General features: G+C 36.3%; 1 protein-coding gene across 1 annotated transcript in view; it reads right to left on the bottom strand.

Moving 5' to 3' along the window:
- The window catches only part of LOC150101563 (ERO1-like protein alpha), a 223,326-nt gene that overhangs the window by 15,639 nt on the left and 184,269 nt on the right, over positions 1-23,418 (bottom strand). Inside the window, exon 13 of the mRNA XM_090401050.1 lies at positions 9,208-9,344. Within this exon, the coding sequence (XP_090257176.1) occupies positions 9,208-9,344 (137 nt within the window). The remainder of the gene's footprint in view (positions 1-9,207; positions 9,345-23,418) is intronic.

Below are 23,418 nucleotides of genomic sequence, written 5' to 3'. Positions count from 1 at the left end.
TCATCCCATTCCTGTTTTTTTAGTATCCAGGTAGATATCTACTAACAGGGTGCACTGCAAGGTGAGAACTGGGTAGCATTAGATCAGAAGTCCCAGTTGGTTTTCCACACTTCTTAAAAGACTATGTGGTAGTCTCCTCCCAGTTATTTAGTTTTGAGTGACCCTGATTAGCCTTCAAGGTATGAGTTATCTGGAAAATCTTGAAGCTTGAAAGGTTTGAGCACTATACCATTTGTTAAATGAAGAGCAGTGACAGATTTAATTTCATTGAAATTTTTCTAATTATCAATTGTAATTATAAAGAATGTTTCCTAGGTTACTTGTCTTACATCATTTCCCAAACTTGTGTGGATATCAGTTTTGTGATAAAATTTTGCTGCCAGTGATATGTTCTCTTCCTAAATATTATAAAGTTATGAATGTATTAGAAATAATTCCAGTCTTTTCATAATGGTATAGTTTCATATTTGAAGTCTTTTCAGAGATTTTCCTTTTATTTTGCCCTTTCTATTATTTTTATATTTTAAAAAACATTTCAAAGGAAAAACAAAGCTTTCTTCAATGGAAATGAAATCAGATGCACATGCTCCTAGGTTTTCATTGCAATCATCATCAAATTCCTGATATGTACCTCAAGGGATGTACAGAATACTAAGACAATACTACATGATGAAGCTTAGATTGATAACTGCCCATGAACAATTTTCCCTCACTTTAATCTGCTATTATTTCTGAGGACTCTGCTACTGTCAGATAATCATCTGACACTGACAAGCATTTCTATTGGAATGCTTCTTAAATATTTTCTACTACTATTCTATCATTGCTGGTTTCATTTTGTTTTTTAATGTTGTTCCCACCCACAAAATACTATTTACAAAAATATAGTATATTTTTTGTACCATGGGTGGGCTAAGGATTTTTTTTTTTTTTTTTTGCTATTTTTGTTAATTTTATGTATAGGGGAGGGGCCAAAAAGTTCTGATAAACACCTAGAACAAAAATGATATTATAGTAAACTGATATATCACAAGAAAGAACATATCTAAAAACACTTTTTTTCATCAAATTGTAATAAATTGTTCTGTTTCTTTTTCTTTTAGGATATATATATATATATATATATATATAAGAAGACATAAAATTAATTAATTTTTGTTCTGGGTGTTTATCAGAACTTCTCATTCTCCACCTCATATATATATATACATATATACACGTGGGCTGTTCAATAAGTAATAAGACTAATTTTACTGTGTCGAAACCACTCATCACAATATTAATTTGTGTGGAATAAAGAAATGTTGCTGTATGTATTAACAAAAGAGGTTGATAGATGGCGTATACGGGCTGATGTGCCAGAGTGTCACATGACTAAATGCAAGTGCTCATCGAGGTGCATCCATTTCGAAGACTAGTTGCACCTCGATGAGCACTTGCAAGCGTCCTTGGAACAGCGTTATGCGATTAAATTTTGTGTGCGTTTGCAGAAATCGGCATCGGACACTTTTAACATGATATGCGAAGCTTTCCACGATGAAGCAATGTCGAGGGCAAGTGTTTTTTTGCTGGCATAAAACTTTTAAGGAAGGAAGGCAAAATGTGGAAGATCTTGAACGTGAGGGAAGACCTTCAACATCCATCACAGAGACAATGATCAACACAGCAGCAATTATCATCAAGCACGTTAAAAGGAAGTGTCCATTGCTGAAGAATGGCTTCTTATTGCACCACGATAATGCAAGGCCACATATTGCTGGTTGTGTAGTGGACGTTTTGCAGAAGAACAACACAGATATCCTACCACACCCTTCATAGAGTCCTGATCTCGCACCGTGCGATTTCTGGCTGTTTCCTCAGCTCAAGAAACCACTAAGAGGCGGCCATTTCGAAAGCAACAAAGCATGTGTAAAAGCTGCGGAGGCGGTTTTGAAAGAACTCTCAAAAAACGGACTCTAACAGGTGTTTAAGAAGTGGACACAACATTGGGACAAATGCAATCGCATCTCACAGTAGTTACTTCGAAAAAGACCATGCAAAAGATTGTTACGCCTGATATCTTAAGAATGTAGAATTCTCAGCTATCATGGTGTAACATGAAGAATAAATAAATTAAAAACTCTGCATAAAAGATAATAGATGAATTATTTAAAAGAAAAAGAAATATTCTTGCATCCAATAAAATATATAAAATATAAAGGTGTTTGGTTGAACTAACTAACAAAAAGAAAGAATATATTAATGTTGTACTATGATATAAAAGAGAAAATTTAACTAAATAAGACAGAAAAGGATTAGTCATAAGAGATGGTATGTGAGAGGCTAGAGATTAAAATATTAAGTGAATTCATAGAGAAATTTTGGAAAGGGGATTAAATTAGAGGCTAGCACAAGAAAAACAACAGACAACCACTTAGGGCCGATTCCCGGATTGAGACACTGTTTGGCAGAAAAAAACGCCACCCTAATTGGTCGGTAAGGTAAAAACAAGTAGGGGCGGAGAAAATAAGTTAAAGAGGGTGCCGTTAGGAGAGCAAGTATAAAAGGGTTGGAACCCCCTGCCCCCCACAGAGGCTTTTTAGTTTTTGTTTTGGTTCTGTTCCGAGGAGTTCTCTACGAGCTCCGTGACATAGGTTTCATGCGGTTTTCCTGAGTGGAGACTGGGGTTATATCTCCGTCGTCACAACATGGAAACAAAAGTGAGCGGGATTTTGATTCCGGATTTCTACGTAAGAAGCGAAGAATGCCATAGAGTCAAAGAAAAGGAAACATATTCTTTGTGTTTCAACTTCAGTGACAACCATGAGAAAGGGAAAGCTGTAAAGATATCGATATCCACGTTGCGAGTCGCACAGCCGTCATATAGATGATTCAAAGTGTGTCCTGAATTACGAAAGTTTAAGACCGTGTAAGCATAGTTCAATTCCAAAAGGAACGTAGGAGTAGCAGATTATCGGAGAGGTTATACCAAGCTAGTTCAAGCAGAAAAAGGTAAAGGCCCATATGAAAAACTCACGAAAGAAAGGTAGTGTAAAATATATCTAATGTTAACTAAAATTTGTCTGTAATAGGTATCATTATTCTAATACGGAACTGTTGAAGTGACCAAGGAAAATTTATACTAGGACTTTAGTATCTGACAGAATATATTAAAAGTAAGCTAGCTAGTGTTAATGTTATATGAATAATTAAGTGTCCTGAGAATTTTGCATGTCTATTGTAATGTATAGGAAAGTTAAAATGTCATAGTTGTGTGTTAGTGCAGTAAAAGGTTTAGTTAATCTACTTAAGTTTGAATAGTTAAATAGTGTGAATTAATCTTATATGTCCATGTCATATGAAGTTATGTGTTGAATTGTTATGGCGGCATGATCGTAATACCCATTATAGGATCATAGCCTAATTACTTGTAATAAGTTAATGTTAGTATTTAGTTTAGCATTGAATCGAGTAATAACAAAAATTGAATTGTACCATGTTAAAGTTTTTAATAAACCTTTTGTCCAATGATAAAACATTTGTCTGAAATTGCTGTCCAATGCACCACTTGAAAAATTACGAACCTAATCATGCTGGAAATTAATGTATTAAGAAACGAGATAAAGTGTCAAGGCTGCAACATAGTTACACTTTCTGACATATTTTAGTTCTTTCTCCTTGTTTTTGCATATAATATCTTAAACTAAATACCCCAAAAGGCACAGCATAATACAAATATTAGGGATACTAAGGGGAGAAATAACTTAGATATTAGTGAAAATTTTGGCGATATCTCAAGCATAGATAAGTGGAAATTATTAGATAGAATAAAAATCATAAATTGGGACACAACAAGATGACGATTAAAGATAATCTGTTTTCTGTATATAGTCTTATTACTTATTGAACAGCCTACGTATATATATATATATATATATATATAGGATTTATATTATTTGTATTTTTTTATATTACTATATATATTTGTATTTTTTAATTTATTTTTACATAGTCTGGAAACTCTGCTCTAGAAACCAAATATGGAACTTTTCAAGCCACCTCAGACCTCCAATAAGCAGGGCAGTGGTTATGATATTCATCTCCTAAAGACAATTACGAACAATCATGCCCAAGTTGGGATTCAAACTCACAGCCTTTTGGTTGGAGAGCAGGTGTGCTAACCACTCTTATTTTATAATTTATTATTATTTTGATTAAAAAATGCTATTACTTTTTTGATATTACTGTGTCCGATATTATTTTCTATACATACATTGCATATATTATTATGTTCTGCAAATATTTTTTTTTTTTTTTTTTTTGCTTAAATGTGGATTTTCTGACGTCCTATTACTTCTGGGGTCACCCTGTATATTAAAGAGATGCAAAAAAAAAGCGGCAGCAGTCATGACTTGATTGTTCAATATGTCTAGCAACAGAAAGATTCTCAGAAGAAAAGAAAGAAGAAAAAATAGTCTCATTGCATAAGAGAGATCTACATTGATGTCCAACTATAGCTAAGTGTGTAGACCACACATAGTAGTGGTAGATGTAAGAGAGAGAGACTGGTTAAAGACAGAATAAATTGGATTGATGGGAATGGAAATCTTTTGAGAGAGCAGCATGGATTTGTTAAGGGATGACTTTACTTCAGTAACTTGGTCTTTTATAATAGGGTGACTAGTGTAATGGATGGAATTATTTATATAGTGATTTATTTGGATTTTGCTGAAGTGTTTGATAGAGTACTATGTGATAAACTATTTTGAAACTGAGCTGGATAGGAATGAATAGTTAGTTGGTAGTTTGGTTAAAGGGAACCAGAGCGAATGATAGGAGCCAGTGAGTTGTGTACACGGTTGCAGTGTCCTCAAAAAAAAAAGTAGCATGGTACCACTATCGTTCTACTGCCAGTTTGACTTGTTTTCCATTGATAATTCTTTAGTCAATAGTTGCCTATCTTCAATTCTGCTGATATCGCTTAAGTTTGTTCCAGCAGCTAGCTAACTTTTCACCTGTTCACTCTGGTTCCCTGGTGAAAACAGCGGTGGTCTTGTTTAACTGGATAATACCTCAGCTGGCATGAAATTTGACTATGCTGTACCATCATTTTTGTTTTGGTTTAAGCCAAAAATTTTTTATGTAAACAGGTACAATTTTTTACTTTTTGCCCCAAAAATTTCTTGACCTTTCTCTCTCTCTCACACACTGAAAAGGAAGTTATTCCAGTTCTATCAGACTACCATTTAGGAGTTTCATCCATATACTTGTTATGTGTGTGTGTAACAGTAAGATCAATGTCAATAAAGTAATAGAACTTGATGACATATCGCCATGTATTTTAAGGGAATGTTCTAGGGAGTTAACATCAGCCTTGGCTTACCTGTTTAACAAGAGTCTTGCAACAGACCTAAAGCAGTTGAAAGAAGAGTAAAATTGTTCCACTTCACAATGGCGGTGATAAGACTAAGGCTACAAATTATACATTGATCTGTATATCTGGAGTTGTAGTTAAGATACTGGAGAGATTGGTGAGAGCTAGGATATAGAAATTTGTTGATAACGGCGGTATTCTCTGTGACTGTCAGCATGGGTTTGTTAAAGGAAGGTCATGTTTTACCAACTTACTTATGACTATAACAAGGTGGCAAATGTATTATGAGGGTTGTTTGAAAAGTTTGGTAAAAAAGGTTTCCCAGCCTGGTTGGCATATCCGCTCTCCAGACAAAGGCTGCGGGTTCGAATCCCGCCGTGGGTATGGATGTTTGTTTGTGAAAATACTAGTGGTGGTGGTCGGCGGTAGATGGCATTGGTGTAGATGATGAAGGTAGTTGCGGCTGGTGGGGAAGGAGAGTTGTAGAGTAGGTACTCTGCCTCGATGAGTCTTTGGACTCCCTGGAGGTGCTATGTAATAATAATAATAATAATTTAAAAAAATAAGTTAAACACATTTTTTTGGAAAACAATCACCTTTATTTCTCAACATAGTCTCCCTCAAGGTCTACACATTTAGTCCAGCGAGTTTCCAATTTTTTCATCCCATCTAAAAAGTAGGATTTGTCAAATTGTGCAAAACAATCATTGACAGCCTTGATGGCATCCTCGTTTGAAGAAAATTTTTTCCTACTGAACCAAATTGTTAAGTTTGGAAACAAGAAGTGGGGCCAAGTCCGGAAAATAGTCTTCCATAACGATACCATGGATTCTATCAATCATTTCCTTTATAGTGACCTCGTCAGGTCTCTGGAGTGCGCTTCATCTTTGATGGACTTACAACTACAGACGCCTGACTGAGATCAGCCTGACAGCCACGCAGATCAAAGGCAAGTTAAATGCTGGTGCAGAGTCTCCATGAACTTCATCTAACTTGGCTTTGATCTGTGCAGCTGTCCACTTCTTCCAATAAAAGTTTTATCACTGCACAAAACTCATTTTTCTCCATTTTTATGAAAAATGCAAACACGGTCATTTTAAATGTTTGGCAAATGAGAACTATACATCGCACATGGCTAAAATTTTGCCAGGGGTCACGAAAAAGATGATATGTGCTGACATTGGTATGAATGAACGAACTGTGTCGCCATCTATTGGAAATTTACCAAACTTTTCAAGCAACCCTCGTAGACAAGGGAGATGCATAACGTTTTGCAAACGATTCTGCCACAACCACAAATTGGAGCAGATGGGATTAGATGCTAGATTAGTGAGATGGCTGTCAGGTAGCAGCAAGCTGTACATCATCAGAGTGTAGTATCCTGAAAGAGAAAAGTCACTAGTAGTGCACTGCCAGTGTCTGTTTGGGCCATTGTTATTTAACTTGTATATTAATCATATTGGGATGGGTTTAACTGGAGATATACAACTGTTTGAAGATGATGCAAAACTTGGGAGAGTGATGAGAAATCAAGCAGATGTTGTGGCCTTTCAGGAGGACTTGAATAGATTGTATGAGCAGGCAACATGGAGCTATCAGTTCAATGTTGCAAAGTGAAAAGTAAGGTTTTGAAATTTGGTAGACAACAATGGGATATAACTTGATGGGGAAATTTTAGATGAGGTTGAGGAGATAACAGACCTGGTAATGGTGGTTGACAAGGATCTGAAGTTCAGAGGTAACACTGCAGAAGTTGTGAAGTCATCACATCAGATTATTTCAATGATGCAGAGAACCTTAATGTGCAGAAATAAAGAGGTTATGGTGCCATTGTTATGGTGCCTTTGGCTTTTATTATGCATAGCTTTGGTCCCTGGTTTTCGTGGTGATGAGAGGGTTTTTGAAAGGGTTCAGAGAAGGTGGAAACTAGTCTGGGATGGTGGATACGAAGACAGATTGAGGGAATACAATTTTCAAAGCCTTATGAATAGGAGGTGGAGGAGAGGAAATAAGATTGAGGCATTTAAGTTGGTAAGGGACTGTTTCTGGGTTAATGTGGTAGAAAAAGGGACCATATCTGGAAACCATATAAGGAGGGAGTGAGTAAGGGCATAAGAAGCAGGTTCTTTGCTTGGAGAGCAGCTGGTGAGTGGAATGCACTGTCTGACAGTGTGGTGAATGCAGATACACTAAAGGAATTTAAAGCATGGTTTAATGGACTTTGTGTGCATCTTCTACGATGAGTCTTTTGAACTCCATGGGTTATTATTAATAATAATATTTAAATTGGAAGGCAAAAAACAGATTCTGCAGCCACATTAGTTTAGAAACTTGACATTATAATGGGTCACTAATCTTTCACAACATTACTGGCTTTTATTTTGTGATGAAGGCAGTATGATAATTAAGAGTGACCATAGGAAATAATACCTTCATTTTCATGTTGCAGTCACTAATGTTTTTAATGTTTCTATTTTCTATTTTTCTAATTAACAGACAGGATCATTTTCAGAAATTTTAATATACCAAGGGGATGGGCAGTTGTATAGTTCTGATAACCTAGAACAAAAATTATATTAAGGCAACTCATATATAATCACAAGAAAGAACATACCAGTAGCAGAGTTATGAAGGTAACTTATGTTCTTATATCCTCGTATGTTCTTTCTTGTAGTTATATCAGTTGCTTGAATATCATTTTTGTTGTAGGTGTTAATCAGAACTTTCTAGCTCTCCTCCTACAACTTCATACAGCTAAGGTCACCACCTTCTAGTCACTCATTCTTGAAACTTAAGGAATGTTTTGCAATGTTAGATGGCCTTATGATTTGGTTTACTACTTGTTGCATCCATCTTGGGTATATTTACACAGCAACATATTTGCAGCACATTATCTTGTGAAATGCTGCAAATATATCATTAACATAGTTGGCCTTTCACCACAGGCAAGAATTTTGCATCTTTATGTGGTAGATGATTTCATTGCCTGGTATGAGAACAACTTCCTGCTAATTAGACTGTCTGAAGAGGCTTGAAAAAAATCCACGTTTAGTCTCTAGAGCAAAGTTTCAAAATTATCTAGCTCTGCATCCACCTATACTAATATATTTCGGTTTATAAACTTTTGTGGGTTGGATTTAAATAAAAAATAATGTACTATATATACAAAAAATAAAATATGATATTTTGTGCAAATCATGCCAGCAATAAGTTGTAAATCTATATTACATTAGTATGGGCAGGCTTTTAGGATTAGATAATTTGGAAATATTGCAGAAGAGAACAAACACGGGAATTTTTTAAAAAATTATTATTATTATTACTTGACACCTCCAGGGAGTCCAAGGACTCATCGAGGGAGGGCACCTACTCTACAACTCTGTCTCCACCACTCAATCCACCAACTACAATGAGCCGCAACTACATCAATGCCATCTACCACCAACCACTACTATTTTCACAGACAATCACAAACATCCATGCCCACAGTGAGATTCGAGCCCACATTTTAGAATGAGAGTTTTAAGAAGAATCTGCTTAACTAATTTTGTATGTTAATTTTGTTTGTTTGCACTGTATCAAATATCTTAAAAAAAACCTCTCTGCAGTAAACAGCCAACTAATTCCTACCTCTGTGTTCTTTTAGAGAATAACTTGTAAGTTGCAAGTTATTCTCTAAAAAAGGGTTAAAAAACAAGATCTATAATGTAATAATAATGTCAACTAGCTGAACAAAATAGTTTTCTAAAAATACTTTTTTATATATGATTAAAACTTCATGAACAAAATGCTTACAGAATACCAAAGAAATGAAAACAATTTATCAAAAAGCACATTAAACAAGTTTACTTTACCTTCCAAATCCATTGAAAAGGCTCACTATTTCAGCCCTTGTAAGATGAAATTTACAGTCATCCGTTGAATTTTCACTAAGATCAGTGCCAGGGTGGTTAGAAAATAGAATTTTGAGAGCTGTACCTAATCCTTGAACCTAAATTATGTTTTGTATAGCATTAATATATTCCATCAACAGCAGTGTTATATGTAAAAATAAAAATCCATACATATTTTAAGGCTTATTAAATTAGTAAGTGACAACACAACTGTCATTTACTAATTTATGCCTTTATTTTTTAATAATGCACCCACTTATTAGAAAATATGCATGCTTATAAATCATTTAAAAATGAAAAAAAAAAAAAAAAAAGCCATCCTAAAATGATAAGATTAAATTTAGTGATGTATCTGTAATGTAGTTGAGTTACATTAGTCTCTTCTTTCTGAGATGCTACTTTCTTTCTTTCTTTCTTTCTTTCTTTTTTTTTTTAAACTGCTGTTTATCTATATAATTACTTAAGTGTTGGGTTGCTTCTTATGGTATATGGAAGATGTGCTAGACCTCATGAATAAGCTAAGAATGCAAGGCTAACTGTAAAGAGTGTTTTAAAGAAGGATATTAAATTTCAGTATTTTAATGAAACTTACTACACCTGTTAAATGCTTGTAACTTTAATTGACATCTTCCCCATACTATAACAAGTAACCTAACACTTTAATAATTATAGAAAGAACTGGGTTTGGATTCCACCATTGCAGAAGGAACAATCTATAATTAAACGACTTTTCAAATGAAGATCAGTTAAACAGTGATGGCAGGGCTCCAGGAATTTCTTTTCATCCTTACACAATATTAATACTGGCCAGAAAACACATACAATTTACAAACCTGGTGCATCCACCCTAAGGGTTACAAGATAATAATGGCAAGCCAGCTTCATTAAATACCTCCTAATCAGGAACTTAATCAATCCTTGGATGGAAGATGCTATGACGAAATCCTCATCGTGATAGTTCAATATACAATAATAAACAAATTTTTATGAGGGCCTATTAAGAAGTCCACAGATTAATTTTTTCCCCTCCTACTAGTATTTACCTAGTTCATGATATGATTTTTTAAAATTTAGTATTGCCTAACCTTTAGTCTCCCCCCCCCCCTCTCCCATTAGTTTACCATTAAGTAATTCTGATGTGTTACCTAATGGTAAACTAACTGAAGAACATTCATGTGGCCAATAAATGTTATGCTGTATTTATTATCATCCCTTTTCCAATATAATGTGCCTAAATCATTGTTAATGGCATGTACTTATTTATTAAGCCATTTCATAGCATTTCATATATGATTTCTCAAGTTGAACACAAAATGTTACACTCACAAAGACCATTAGCTATTAAATTAAATGCACAACATCAGTGTTACACAAGTGTCTAAGAAACTAGGAATACTTTATAAACTGTTGAAAATGATACAAAATGAAACAACTCAATATATTTAACTAAATACATATAAATACCCATCCAGAATTTTGAATATTATATGCAAGAGAATAACTCCTAATGGGGGATAAAAATTGCACATTACATGATGATAGCATTCTTCTCAAAATATACATTGTTGATACACTTATTTAAGTTTATGTGCTGGTTATACATATTAATAAAAAAAAACTTTAATGGTTTATTGATTTTTCTTTTAATTTAAAAGATTAAATATTTTAATCCAGTATTTCACCTAACAGTAAGCAAGGCATTTTCAAGGATAAAGATAAGAAGATAAACCATATAATGAATATGACCACGTTGCAACCAACTGGTGTGAATGATCATATGGTCTTGACCTGGGAGGTGGCTAAATGTTTCAGTTAAGATGGAGTATATGTTGAATTACAGGGCTGGTAAGTATGACAAGCTTGGGAGATTGCTTGGATTAGTGCCATGGCATGTAAAACTGCAAGGGATAAATGTTGATTGTGCATGGGAAGTGGTAAAGGAGTATTTGAGGGAAGTAATAGCCGACTGCATACATAGAGTCAGGAGAGTAAATCAAGTGGGAGTTAAATGGATCAATATCATCATCAAGCTGAAGCTGCAAAAAAAGAAACAATTGTGGAGGGAATTTAAGGAGAAAGGTGACCTGCAGGCACATGAATAGTACAAAGCACAGGCCAGAAGGGTAACTAGTGTGGTAAGAAAGGCAAAAGCAGATTATTAAACTGTTTAAATTAAACATATTTGGTCATTTGAAAATTAAACATACAAACTTATTGTTTTAATACTGACCATATTGTAATGCGTACAAATATCTTACATTCTTTGCCTACCAGTTTCGCTAGCAAACTGTCTAGCTTTTTTAAGGCATTGATGGAAAAGCTAACATAAAAACATTGTAAACAATCTAGTAGCTAAGGTTACACATTCACGTGACAGAAGTATTTCTTTCAGCTTAGCACATCATTTCTGTACATCTAACCACACGACAGAGTGGCAAAAACAGCTCCATGCCATATTTGGATGACGACTATGGACATTGTTTAGTCAAGGAAGCCACAATAGTGTTAATAACCAGCAGAAACCTCAACAGAAATCAGGGTGCTATTCTGAACAGTTCATGGAAAAACCTGATCTTCTCTCTAAATCCATCTGAACTACAGCTAGCCGGTAATCACATTACGCATTTACGACAAACATGCATGCGTGATAATGAATAAGAACAATAAGTCCTTTCAGTCTCTGTCACGTGAACGTAACATAATGTAACGTAACCTTAGCTACTAGATTGTTTACAAAGTTTTTATGTTCCATTTAATGTGCATTTACTAGTTTTTTTATGCTTTTCCGTGAAAAAGCTAGAAATCTTACATTCTTTGCCTACAAGCGAAACTGGTAGGCAAAGAATGTAAGATGTTTGTACGCATTACAATATGGTCAGTATTAAAACAATAAGTTTGTATGTTTAAAAGCAGATTATGAAAGAAAGTTAGCAATGCAGGCTAAAGAGAATTCCAATTAGTTTCAATATGCTGCAAATAAAAAAAGAATATATACGGCAGAATGATTTTAAGGAATTCCAATGGTAGGGAGGTAAATGAATCAGTCGAATTACTAAGTGAACACTTTGCAAGAGTATATCACCGAGGTGGTGGTATTGCAGGAATGAGAGAGCCAAAGGCTTATACGGGAACTGAGGTAAATGAAATGGAGATGCATAGCATATTACAGAACCTTAATGTGAATATAGCTGTGGGGCTGAATGGTATACCAGCTTGAGTTTTACATGAAGCAGTGAGGGAATTGTCAGTGCCCTTGATCATATTGTTTAATCTAATTCCGAGCTCTGGATTAGTCCCAAGGGGGGGGGGACAGGGGAAAATAATTCCATTGCATAAAGGAGGCTCCAAGACTGATGCAGCAAATTACTGACCGATCAGCATATCAGGAGTCTTTGTCCGCGTATTGGAGAAGTTGGTGAAGAGCAAAATACAGGAATGGATAGATGGAAATGGGATACTATATGGGGAGGGGGCAACATGGTTTTGTGAAGAGTGAAGGAAGATGTCTCAGTAACTTGCTCACATTTTATAATACAGTGACGACTGAATTGGATAAGGGTAATGGGTTTACTGCTGGACTTTGCAAAGGCCCTTGACAGAATACCACATGGAATACTAGAAGTCTAATAAGTAAACTACAGCACATAGGAATGGATATAGGGTTGGTGAGATGGATAGGAGGGTGGTTGATGGAGAGATATCGGAGAGTAGTTTATTCAGGAGTGGAGTCCAAAAGCAGGCCTGTTACTAGTGGTGTGCCGCAGGGTTCTGTTCTTGGACCACTGCTATTTAATTTGTTCATTAATGATATAGGAAAGGATCTAAGAGGAACTGTTCAGTTATTTGCTGATGATGCAAAGTTGGGTAGAGCAATAGTGAATACACATGATGTCAAAATTCTGCAGGATGATTTGAATAGATTGGTAGTCTGGGCAAAGGAGAATGGATGTCAGTTTAATATGGCAAAGTGTAAGGTTATGCATTTTGGGGGTGAAAAGATTACTAGTTGTATACCACATTGGTGGAACTGTACTCCAGGAAACTGACAAAGCCAGAGACTTGGAAGTGTTAGTGATAGGGAGTTAAAGTTTAGGGGACACATAGCAAAAGTGGCTAAAGCGGCTCATCAGATCACTTGGTTACTGAAGAATACCTTGATGAGCAGAGATAAGCAGGTTACTGTTCCTCTTTATCAACCCTTGATAACATACTATTTCGACTACTGCATGCAGATCTGGTTGCTAGGGTTTCTTGGTGATGAGGAGGAGGTGGAGAGGATCCAGAGGCGAGTGACCAAGGTGGTAGCAGGTCTATGGAATGAACCTTATGAGAACAGGTTGATAGGCAGAAAAGGGGGGGGGGGTGATACGATTATTATAATATGATAAATTACTGAGAGATTTTTACAGATTAATTCAGAGGAAATTTTTCAGAACAGGTGTTGTGGTGGGAGAACTAGGGCCCATCCAAGTAAGAGTGAGTTAGCAAGGGTGTTAGAACTAGGTTTTTTTTGCTTGGAGAGTGGTGAATGAGTTGAATAGGTTGCTAGAGTCTGTTGTGGGGTGTCATGACTGTGAATGAGTTCAAAGCAAAGTATAACCGATACTGTGCAAATGTTGGATAGATCTTGATATGATGTTTAGAACCTCCACTCGATGAGTGTAAGGACTCCTTGGAGTTGCCTGTAATAATAATAATTATATAAATCAAGTGGATATTAAATCCAGCATTATTTCAAACCCGAATGTAGAAACCATGAAAGTTTCATAACAATAATAATAATAATAAAATGTAATTTGAATGAAAAAAAACAAAATATCAAGCATGCATTTAAATATTTTGGCTATGCCCTCTAGGTACAGTCAAATGTAGCTCTGACTGCACCCAGTCTCCCAGATGTTTGGAATTTTTTTACATTGATATCTCTTTAGGTTAGGAAGAATGTTTTTTTTTTTTTTTTTTTTTTAAACATAGGAGATTTCCAGAATAATCTATCAATTCTGAAGCAAAGTCTTTTTAAAGTAAATTTTTCACCATCAAATTATATATAGGGTGTCAAGCACATGATCTGTTAATCAACTTTGTCCATATCAATTTATAACTATATAATTTTGGTGTTCTCTCCATTTTGCTGAAGTTCTAATTAGTTTGTTTACTTTGTTATTTTATCCTTGAAAATACCTCGGTTACTGTTAGGTGAAATATTGGATTATTATTATTTTTCTGACTTCCATGGAGTCACAAGACACACTGTGGGAGGTCAACACAAAATCTATCATACCATTCCTTAAAATCATCCACAGTCTGCACATTCACCACCCTCTCAGGCAATGCATTCCATGCTTCTACAATTCTCCATGCAAAAAAAACTTACTTCTTACCGTTTTACTCACCACCTCCTTTTGCAACTTCTAGGGATGGCCCCTTGTCCCTGCTCCTTTCCCTCATTCTACCATATCAAAAATATCCTCAATGTCAATATGATAATAACCCTTCAACAGCTTAAATGTCTCGATCATATTCCCCTTCCTTTGTCTCCTATCCACCAAACTCTGCAGACCTCAGGCCCTCAGTCCATCCTCATAGTCAGCATTGTACAGTCCTAACATCATTTTTGTTATCTGTCTCTGCACCTTTTTCAAGGTTACTTCATCCCTTTCAAATCCCGTGATCAAATCTGAGCACAGAAATCCAGATGTGGTCTGATCAAAGCTTTGTACAATGGGATAGCACACTTTTATCGCTTGTGGTCAATAGTCTCCTCAACATTGCTGCAATTCTCTGTCTTCAAAACCTTTGCAACATGTCCTCAGAAACTTCAAATCTCTATGAAAATCATCCCAAGATCCCTTGCTTCATTGGGCTTCCAGTATAACTCCACCAAGTGAATATGAAGCATCTCATCTATGGATCGTAAATTTTAAAATCTCACATTTAGCTGCATTAAACTGATCCCCATTCATTTTCCCACCTTTCCAGCATCAGCACTATTACTAATAACTCTCCCAAGTTTCACATCATCTGCAAACAACTGAACATCTCCCTGTAATCCTCTGACAATATCAGTGACATAAAGATTGAACAGCAATGGTCCCAGGACTGAACCCTGTGGAACTCCACTTGTAACCATCTTACACTCTGATACTGCTCCCCCATATACAACTCTGATATCTATTAGAGAACCAATCGCCAACCCAATCCACTAACCTGATATCCAAAACCCATATGATGCAACTTAAAAATCTATGTGTCATGTGGCACCCTGTCAAATGTCTTGGAGAAATCCAAAAAAATGACAATGTATATCTTATGCCCATCCACTGCTATTGTTACTCTATTGTAAAAGGTAACCAGATTACTAAAATAAGGGTACCCTTTAACAAATCTATGCTGGACTATATAAATAATATTACCCTCATCTATCCAATTCTGTATATGAGTTCTTACCAATACAAACAGGCCTATAGTTTTATACTTCCATTCTACCACCACCACACCACCTTTATGCAATATCTTATCTTCCTTTCACTCTCCAGGAACCTGACCCATTGCAAGACTTTCATTAAACAGCCAAGTTAATGGCAAAGTCATAGCACACTCCCTTAAAACATGTGAAATTCCATCTAGTGCACCCCCCCCCCCATTGACATTTAGTGTACTCAGTATTTGGAATACATCCTCTTCACTCACTAACACTTCATCAATTGTTATCCTTCTAGGAATAAAGCCTATATTACCAGAATGGAAAATAATAAATGTTTTACTTCTGTTGTTAATAAACCATTAAAGTTTGTTATTTAAATAAATAAATAAACTCAAAACATTATAAGAAAACAGATAAAGGAAACAATACGTTGCCATCAACAAGATAGATTACCATAACAAAACTAATATGATTGTTAGTGAGAGACTTTTTAAAAATTCAGAAATGGTCCAATCCTAAACTAAATGTCCTTAAATACAAAACAGATAAAACTTAACTTTGTCTTAAAAAAAAAAAAAAAGTCAATGCCACCAATCTTTAGAACAAGTAAAAATAATAAATATTGATGTATTTATTATTTATATTCATAAATTCATTATGAAAAGTTTTCCCCCCACTGGGAAAAAATAAAACAATAATAATAATATACAATAAATTATATTCTTATTTTATCCAAGCATGAGCAAAAAAAAGTTTTCTTGAGACAAGAGGAATCTTTATGTGGGCTTTTTCAATTGAAGATGGATTTCCCAATTTAATTAGATGTAGCAAGGTTTTTTTAATTCCACAAACAGACAAAGTGGTTAGAAAATACTGCAAATAACAGAGACAGAAATAATATTAGTGAGTGGCAGATGGCATAATGTGTAGATAGTGGGATAGTGTGGACTTGGAGGACTGAGTAGTAAGATAATGAGTTGTGTGGTGTAGAATGCTCTTCCAAGGTGAGTTCTTGGAAGTGTGAGGTGTAACATAATAATAGCTTTAAAACAAAGCAACTTAATGGTGCAGTAGACAGACAGACAGAGAGAGAGAGAGAGAGAAAGTAACTTATTTCCCATCAATCTGCCCGTTTCTCAAAATGCTGAGACTCGTTTTAGCATTTATTGAAGTTTCATCAGTGAGTGCTAGATTAGTGGAGATACTTGGACTTATGTAAAATAAAGATAAAAACAAAAATATAATTTCTTGTCAAGCATAATTTATTTTCTTTCAACAGAAAAATTTACTATAGCTCTAATACAGAAGAGTATAATAATATGGTGATATGCTATTTTGTTACTTGTATATGAAAATATGACTTTTGCCATTCAGTTTGCTCTCAGTATCTTCACATATCTAACACCTACTGATCTGGCCTCCATAAAAGTTATCCAGATAATAATCATCCTAAGAATAGAGCAGAGTTTAGGCACATGGTAAGTTTTTGCTTGCCAGTGTTTATCAGAGCACTGTCTACCAAAGCAGAGAACATGTGGATTCAGAGTAATGTGGGAGAGAAAGATCTTTATTAGATCACTCAATTGCAATCCTTGAGAATTTTTGACCAAATTATAGTTGAGTTAGTTAAGGAACATTAAAAGGAAGTAATATTAAATTAAATTGTATACCCAAGGTAAGGTAAGGAGGGTTAATCAGGTAGGATTTACATCAAGCATGAGCTTCATGAGCAAGAAGAAAATGTTGTGGAGAGTATATAAGGAGAAAGGTGACCAGAAAACTCATGAACAGTATAAGGCCCAGGCAAGAAAGATGACATGCATGGCAAGGAAGACAAAATCAGATTACAAGAAGAATCTAGCTGACCAAGCCAAAGGAAATCCAAAAGAGTTCTTTTGTTATGTGGCAAGTAAGAAGAAGAATGACTATGGAAGATTAACCTTAATGAGTGATGATGTCACAAGGAAACAGAAGCAGATAAAATGGTCACTCAGTAACTCAGTTGAGTTACTGAGTGACCATTTTGATTGTATATCATCCAAGTGAGGTTACTGTTTTAACATATATGACAGGCACTAATGTGGGAACAGAGGGATGAATTGGAGGTTCATGAGATATTTCAGAATCCCAATGTAAATACAGCTTTGGGGTTAGATGAGATATCAGTTTGGGTTTTGTGAGAATGTGGAACGGAACTGGTGATGCTTCTGACTAGACTCTTTAATTTAAGTCTTAGCTCTGATAGAGTTCCAATGGAGCGGAAAGAGGGCAAAATAACCCCCTCACATTAGGGAGGTTCTAACTATAGACCAATCAATATCTTAGGTGTGGTGGTAAAACTAGAAAAATTGGTCAAAAAAGAGAATTCAAGATTTGTGGATAAAAATATGACACTGTATGAGGGGAAACATGGCTTTGTGAAGGGTCGATCATGCTTTAGTAATTTACTAACTTTTTATAATAGATTAACAACAGAGTTGGATAAGGGAAATGGCTTCACACTGATTCTGCTGGATTTTACAAAAGCAATTGATCAAATACCAAATGGAATCTGTTATGCAAATTAAAACAAAGTGGGAATGGATATGGCACCAGTTATATGGATAAGAACTGTACTGCAGGAAAGAGATGAAGCTAGGGATTTAGGTGTGGTGGTAGACAGAAAGTTGAAGTTTAGAGGACATATTGCTAAGTAGCTTTTAAGATTATTGGCTATTAAAAAACATACACTATCACTAACAAGTAGAAATAGGTAAGTTGTTATAAAGAGGACTTGGTAGATCTACATCTGGATTATTATGCTCAGGTCTGGTCTCCTGGGTTTCTTGGGATGAGGAAGTGATGGAGAAGATTCAGAGGTGAGCAACCAAGATGGTAAGTGGTCTGTGGAATGTTCCCTATGAGGATAGATTGAGGTGTGTGAAATGCAGAAGTTGGTCAAAAAGACATGAAAGAGGGGATATGAGAGAAATATTTAAATTACTTTAAGGGTTTTATAGGATTGATACAGGGGAAATGTTTCAGCATTAGCTATAAGTTTATAATCAATATTTTCTCCAATTTATCCAGTATTCCATGTACCTTTATGTCAAAAGCCTTAGCAAAATCTAAAAGTATCATGGTGTATCCATTAGCTATAAGATTAGTAAGGGGTGAGGACTAGATTTTTCACTTAGAGAGCTGTGAATGAATGGAATTGGTTGCCAGAGTTCAGTTGTTAGCGCTTTGTCTGTTAATGGGTTCAAGGAGAGGCATAACAGATTGTGGGGATAAATTGTGTCTTATGCAATGAGTCTTCAGACTCCATGGAGATTACCATACAATAATAATATACTCAATAAAGGTCAAAAGAGGGTATACCTACCACGAAGTAGAGCAGGTTCCCGATTACCATTGAAATTTATTGTTGTTTGCATGTATGGCTTCAGCAACTAAGGCAGTTCAATCAGCCATCCTCTTATCCATGCCAATAGTTTATAATCCATATTCTCCAATTTATCCAGTATTCCATATTCCATGCTGTATTATTCTCGTGGAAAGGCTTACACATTGGTTATGCATTTTTACAAAATAGCTTAAAGAAATTACAATGTTTACTAGGATATACATTAAAATAAATTTGAATACACTTCCAATATTTTGGCAACGTCACGTTGCCATTTTCACAGGAACTTAAAAACAAGACACGTGCACACAAGCACAACAAACAGTAAATGAGGATGAAGCAGGAAGCTATCCTTTCTCCTAAAAGTCCTGATGGTGTCCCCTAGCAGGCAATGTTGGTATTCTTGGGCGATTGGGCTGAAGGTCTTCTGATGTAGGTTTCCCAAATTTGGGGCAGTCTCATGCAACCAAATTTGTTGAGGTTTCAATTGTTCTTAGGGCTGAGGCTGATTCCATGAAAAGCCTTTCGTATTTGAATTTACTACGGTGTAGTATCGTGGTTTTCTTCCACTGTATTCTATGGCGGATATCCAGCGCATGGTCTGCAAAACAGAGTGGCTGTATTGGTGAAACCGGATGTAGTCCTTGTGTTCTGAAATTCTGATATTAGTTTGGCCAAAGTAGGACAGCTTACAGCTGCAAGAGACCTGGTATACACCAAGTAGGTCTAGGGGGGAGGAGGTTGGTCTTTAGTAGAGCGGATAAGGGATGCCAATTTTTTTATATGGTCTGTAACAAGAAGTTAAGTCATGTTTGTTTAGGATTTTTCCAATTTTTTCCAAGGTGCCTCGGATATAGGGTATGGTGATGGATTTAGAGAAATCCTTGTTGTGTGTGTGTGTGTGGGGGGATTGGTTTCAATATTTTTTGGATTTTTTTTTTGGGGGGGGGTTGTCATTGGCTGAGAAAGTGTTGAGAATGTGGTTTAGTTCTGTGGTTAAGGCATTGTCATTTGAACAGATAAGTTTCGCCCTGTTGTGTAGTGTCGTCTTCTTCTGGTTCCCATCTGCCATACGGCCGTGGGAGGGTAGCTATATGCTACCATTCTAGGGAGAGATGATTATGAGCAAGGTGGTTTCCCGTTGCCTTCCTTGCCGTAAGTATTTATGACTGTAACCTGTGTGTTCACGGGGCCGGTTTGCCTGCTTGCGGGATGAAAAACCCCAGATAAACTGGCGGAAAAAACCCTGCTGCCCACACCCAAGACCGGCTAACTTGGCTATGGCTGAGGAAGATCCTTAAGCTCCTCACGTTGTGGACGGGAATTGAACCTAGGACACTCCTTCCCCAGGCATATGGTTGCGAAGTGCAAAGCCACTAGGCTAACCGCGTGGGCTAGTGGCTAGTGTAGTGTCTTAATGACTCCATATTATTGCGGGAGGGGGGAGATTGTTGGTGAATGTATCTGACTGTATGGGTGGGTTTTCTATAGACTGAGAAAACCAAGGTTCCATTCAGGCTGGTGGGTGACTAGTGTGTCTAAGAAAGGAAGGCAGTTTTTTCTTCTTCCAGGGTGAATTTGATTCTAGGGTGTTGGTTGTTTAAGTGTGTTAGGAAGGAGAGGAGTGCATCAGAGCCATGTGGCCAAATAGCGAACACATCATCAACATAGCGAAGCCATATGGTTGGTTTTTGTGGGGCAAAGTTTAAGGCTTTGAAGAAGAAAAAAACAACTGCTTTCCTTTCTTAGACACACACACTAGTCACCCGCCAGCCTGATGGAATCTTGGTTTTCTCAGTCTATAGAAAACCCACCCATACAGGCAGATACATTCACCAACAACCCCCCTCGCAACAATATGGAGTCATTAAGACACTACATAACAGGGCTAAACTTATCTGTTCAAATGACAATGCCATAACCACAGAACTAAACCACATTCTCAACATTTTCTCGACCAATGGCTACCCCCCTCCCAAAAAAAAAATCCAAAAAATATTGAAACCAATAAACCACAACCCCCTCCCCCCCTCACAACAAGGATTACTCTAAATCCATCACCACACCCTATATCCGAGACGCCTGGGAAAAAATCCTAAACAAATATGACTTAACTTCTTGTTACAGATCATATAAAAAATTGACATCCCTTATCCGCTCTACAAAAGACCCCCCCCAATAGACACCTGGTATATACCAGGTCCCTTGCAGATGTAAGCTGTCCTACTTTGGCAAACAGGCAGGACAGCCAATATCAGAATTTCGGAACACAAGGACTACATCCGGTTTCACCAATACAGCCACTCTGGTCTTGCAGACCATCCGCTGGATACCCGCCATAGAATACGGTGGAAGAAAGCCACAATACTACACCGTAGTAAATTCAAATACGAAAGGCTTTTCATGGAATCAGCCTCAGCCCTAAGAAACCTCAACAAATTTGGTTGCATGAGACTGCCCCAAATTTGGGAAACCTACATCAGAAGACCTTCAACTTAATTGTCCAAGAATACCAACATTGCCCACTAGGGGGAACCATCAGGACATAATACAGCATATATATATATATATATGCTGTATTATGTCAAAAGGCTTAGCGAAATCTAAAAGTCTCGTGGTGTATCCACTTTCCTTGTCTAACTTAGTAGTAACATTATTATAGTGGATGACATTACACATTCTTAAGAACAGAGCGTATCATGCATTATGGGATACAAGGCCAACTTAATGTGAAGTCATTTCTCTATTTAGTGGATATTATTAGTAGATATTTCATGCACAAATGCTAGTGTGCTAAAGCAGTTGGTAAAAATAAGAATGCAAAACAAAAATATTTCTTGTCAAATGGAATTTCATAATAACATTTTCACTTCAACTAGATGTCAAATTTCTGTATTCCAACACTAGTTTTACTCATGCATTCCTCTAGGTTATTTACAATCACCTAGCTGATGGTAATGACATAAAAACATCAGTACTAACTTGAAAAAAGAATTACTGCAGGTGCATGGGATAAGATGTCAGGAGTGCATACGAATTGGTCATGAGAAAAGCAGTATCAAATTGCATACCCCAGATAAAGATTTTTTGTACTTTTTTTGCAATCTTATGTACAAAAGATCAATCAGATTAATTAAACTGGGTTTCCCTCTATTAAGGCAGACAATTTTAATCTTAAGGTGTTTGAAAGGTCATCTTCGATGACCTTTCAAGCACCTTAAGCCACGAAATTTGGTCTATTCTATATGACATCTCATGCACTGCTGTGGAGAAAGAATTTAAAAAAGTACGAGATCGAACATCAAAAAATTTGAAAATTTAAAAAAGAACTCACACTCGAAACCACAACTTCCTACCGAAACGGCAGTCAACCTTTTGTTAGTTAGTATGAAACCTGAAGCACTCGATGTTCTCTTGCAGTCACAACTTCGCCATTGCGCCCAGAAGAATACCCGCTGAAGATATTATGATACGAATTGAATACAGGATACGACACCTTCCAAACCACGTCACCAACGATATTAGACTGGATGTGGCTTGTGTTCTGACCAAAGCAAAACCACCAAAAACTAACATGCCCAGTAAGGAAATTAAATCTCTACTAGAATTAAAGAAAAACAAGGAAATAATAATCACCAAAGCTAATAAAGGGAACACCACTGTAATCCTTTTGATTAAGCAATACTGTGTCATTCCCTTAAGTGAACGCCACAGTATTGCTTAACCAAATCTCTATTGTTAGATCAGGCTACTTACCACCCGATTGAGTACAATCCCACCAACTCACAAATTAGAAAACTCCACAGGCTCCTTAAGACGGTCACTTTTTGGCCTGTAGAAGTAACTAACAAATTAAAACCATTTAACTCCATATCCCCCCCCCCCCGTATTATGGACTCCCACAAACACATAAGGAAAATGTGCCATCATATCCCATTGTGGATGGCATTGATTCCCCCACATACAAACTAGCTAAACATTTGGCCAAAGCTCTCATACGCTATACTAGCAATACACCTTCACACATAAAAAACTCGGCCCACTTCAAAGCCAGCATAGAAGACCTTACACTCAAACACACTGACGTAATGGTCAGTTTTGATGTCTCCTCCTTATTCACAAATGTCCCACTCAAAGAATCCTTAGAGCTAATCCAATCTAAATTTCCTCCCGATATCACAGCCCTATTTCAGTTCACAATGAACTCAGGCTATTTTGTTTGTCAAGGAAAATTTTACAAACAAATAGAGGGGACAGATATGGGTTCTCCACTCTCCCCACCCTTGACCAACTTTTATATGGAGACTTTTGAAGAGAAAGCCTCAAACTTTGCCCCACAAAAACCAACCATATGGCTTCGCTA

Source organism: Typopeltis vanoorti, chromosome 11 (assembly GCF_054136105.1).
Source record: "Typopeltis vanoorti isolate ZY-2024b chromosome 11, IOZ_Tvanoo_1.0, whole genome shotgun sequence".
NCBI lineage: Eukaryota > Metazoa > Arthropoda > Arachnida > Uropygi > Thelyphonidae > Typopeltis > Typopeltis vanoorti.
This window is presented reverse-complemented; position numbering and strand designations above follow the sequence as displayed.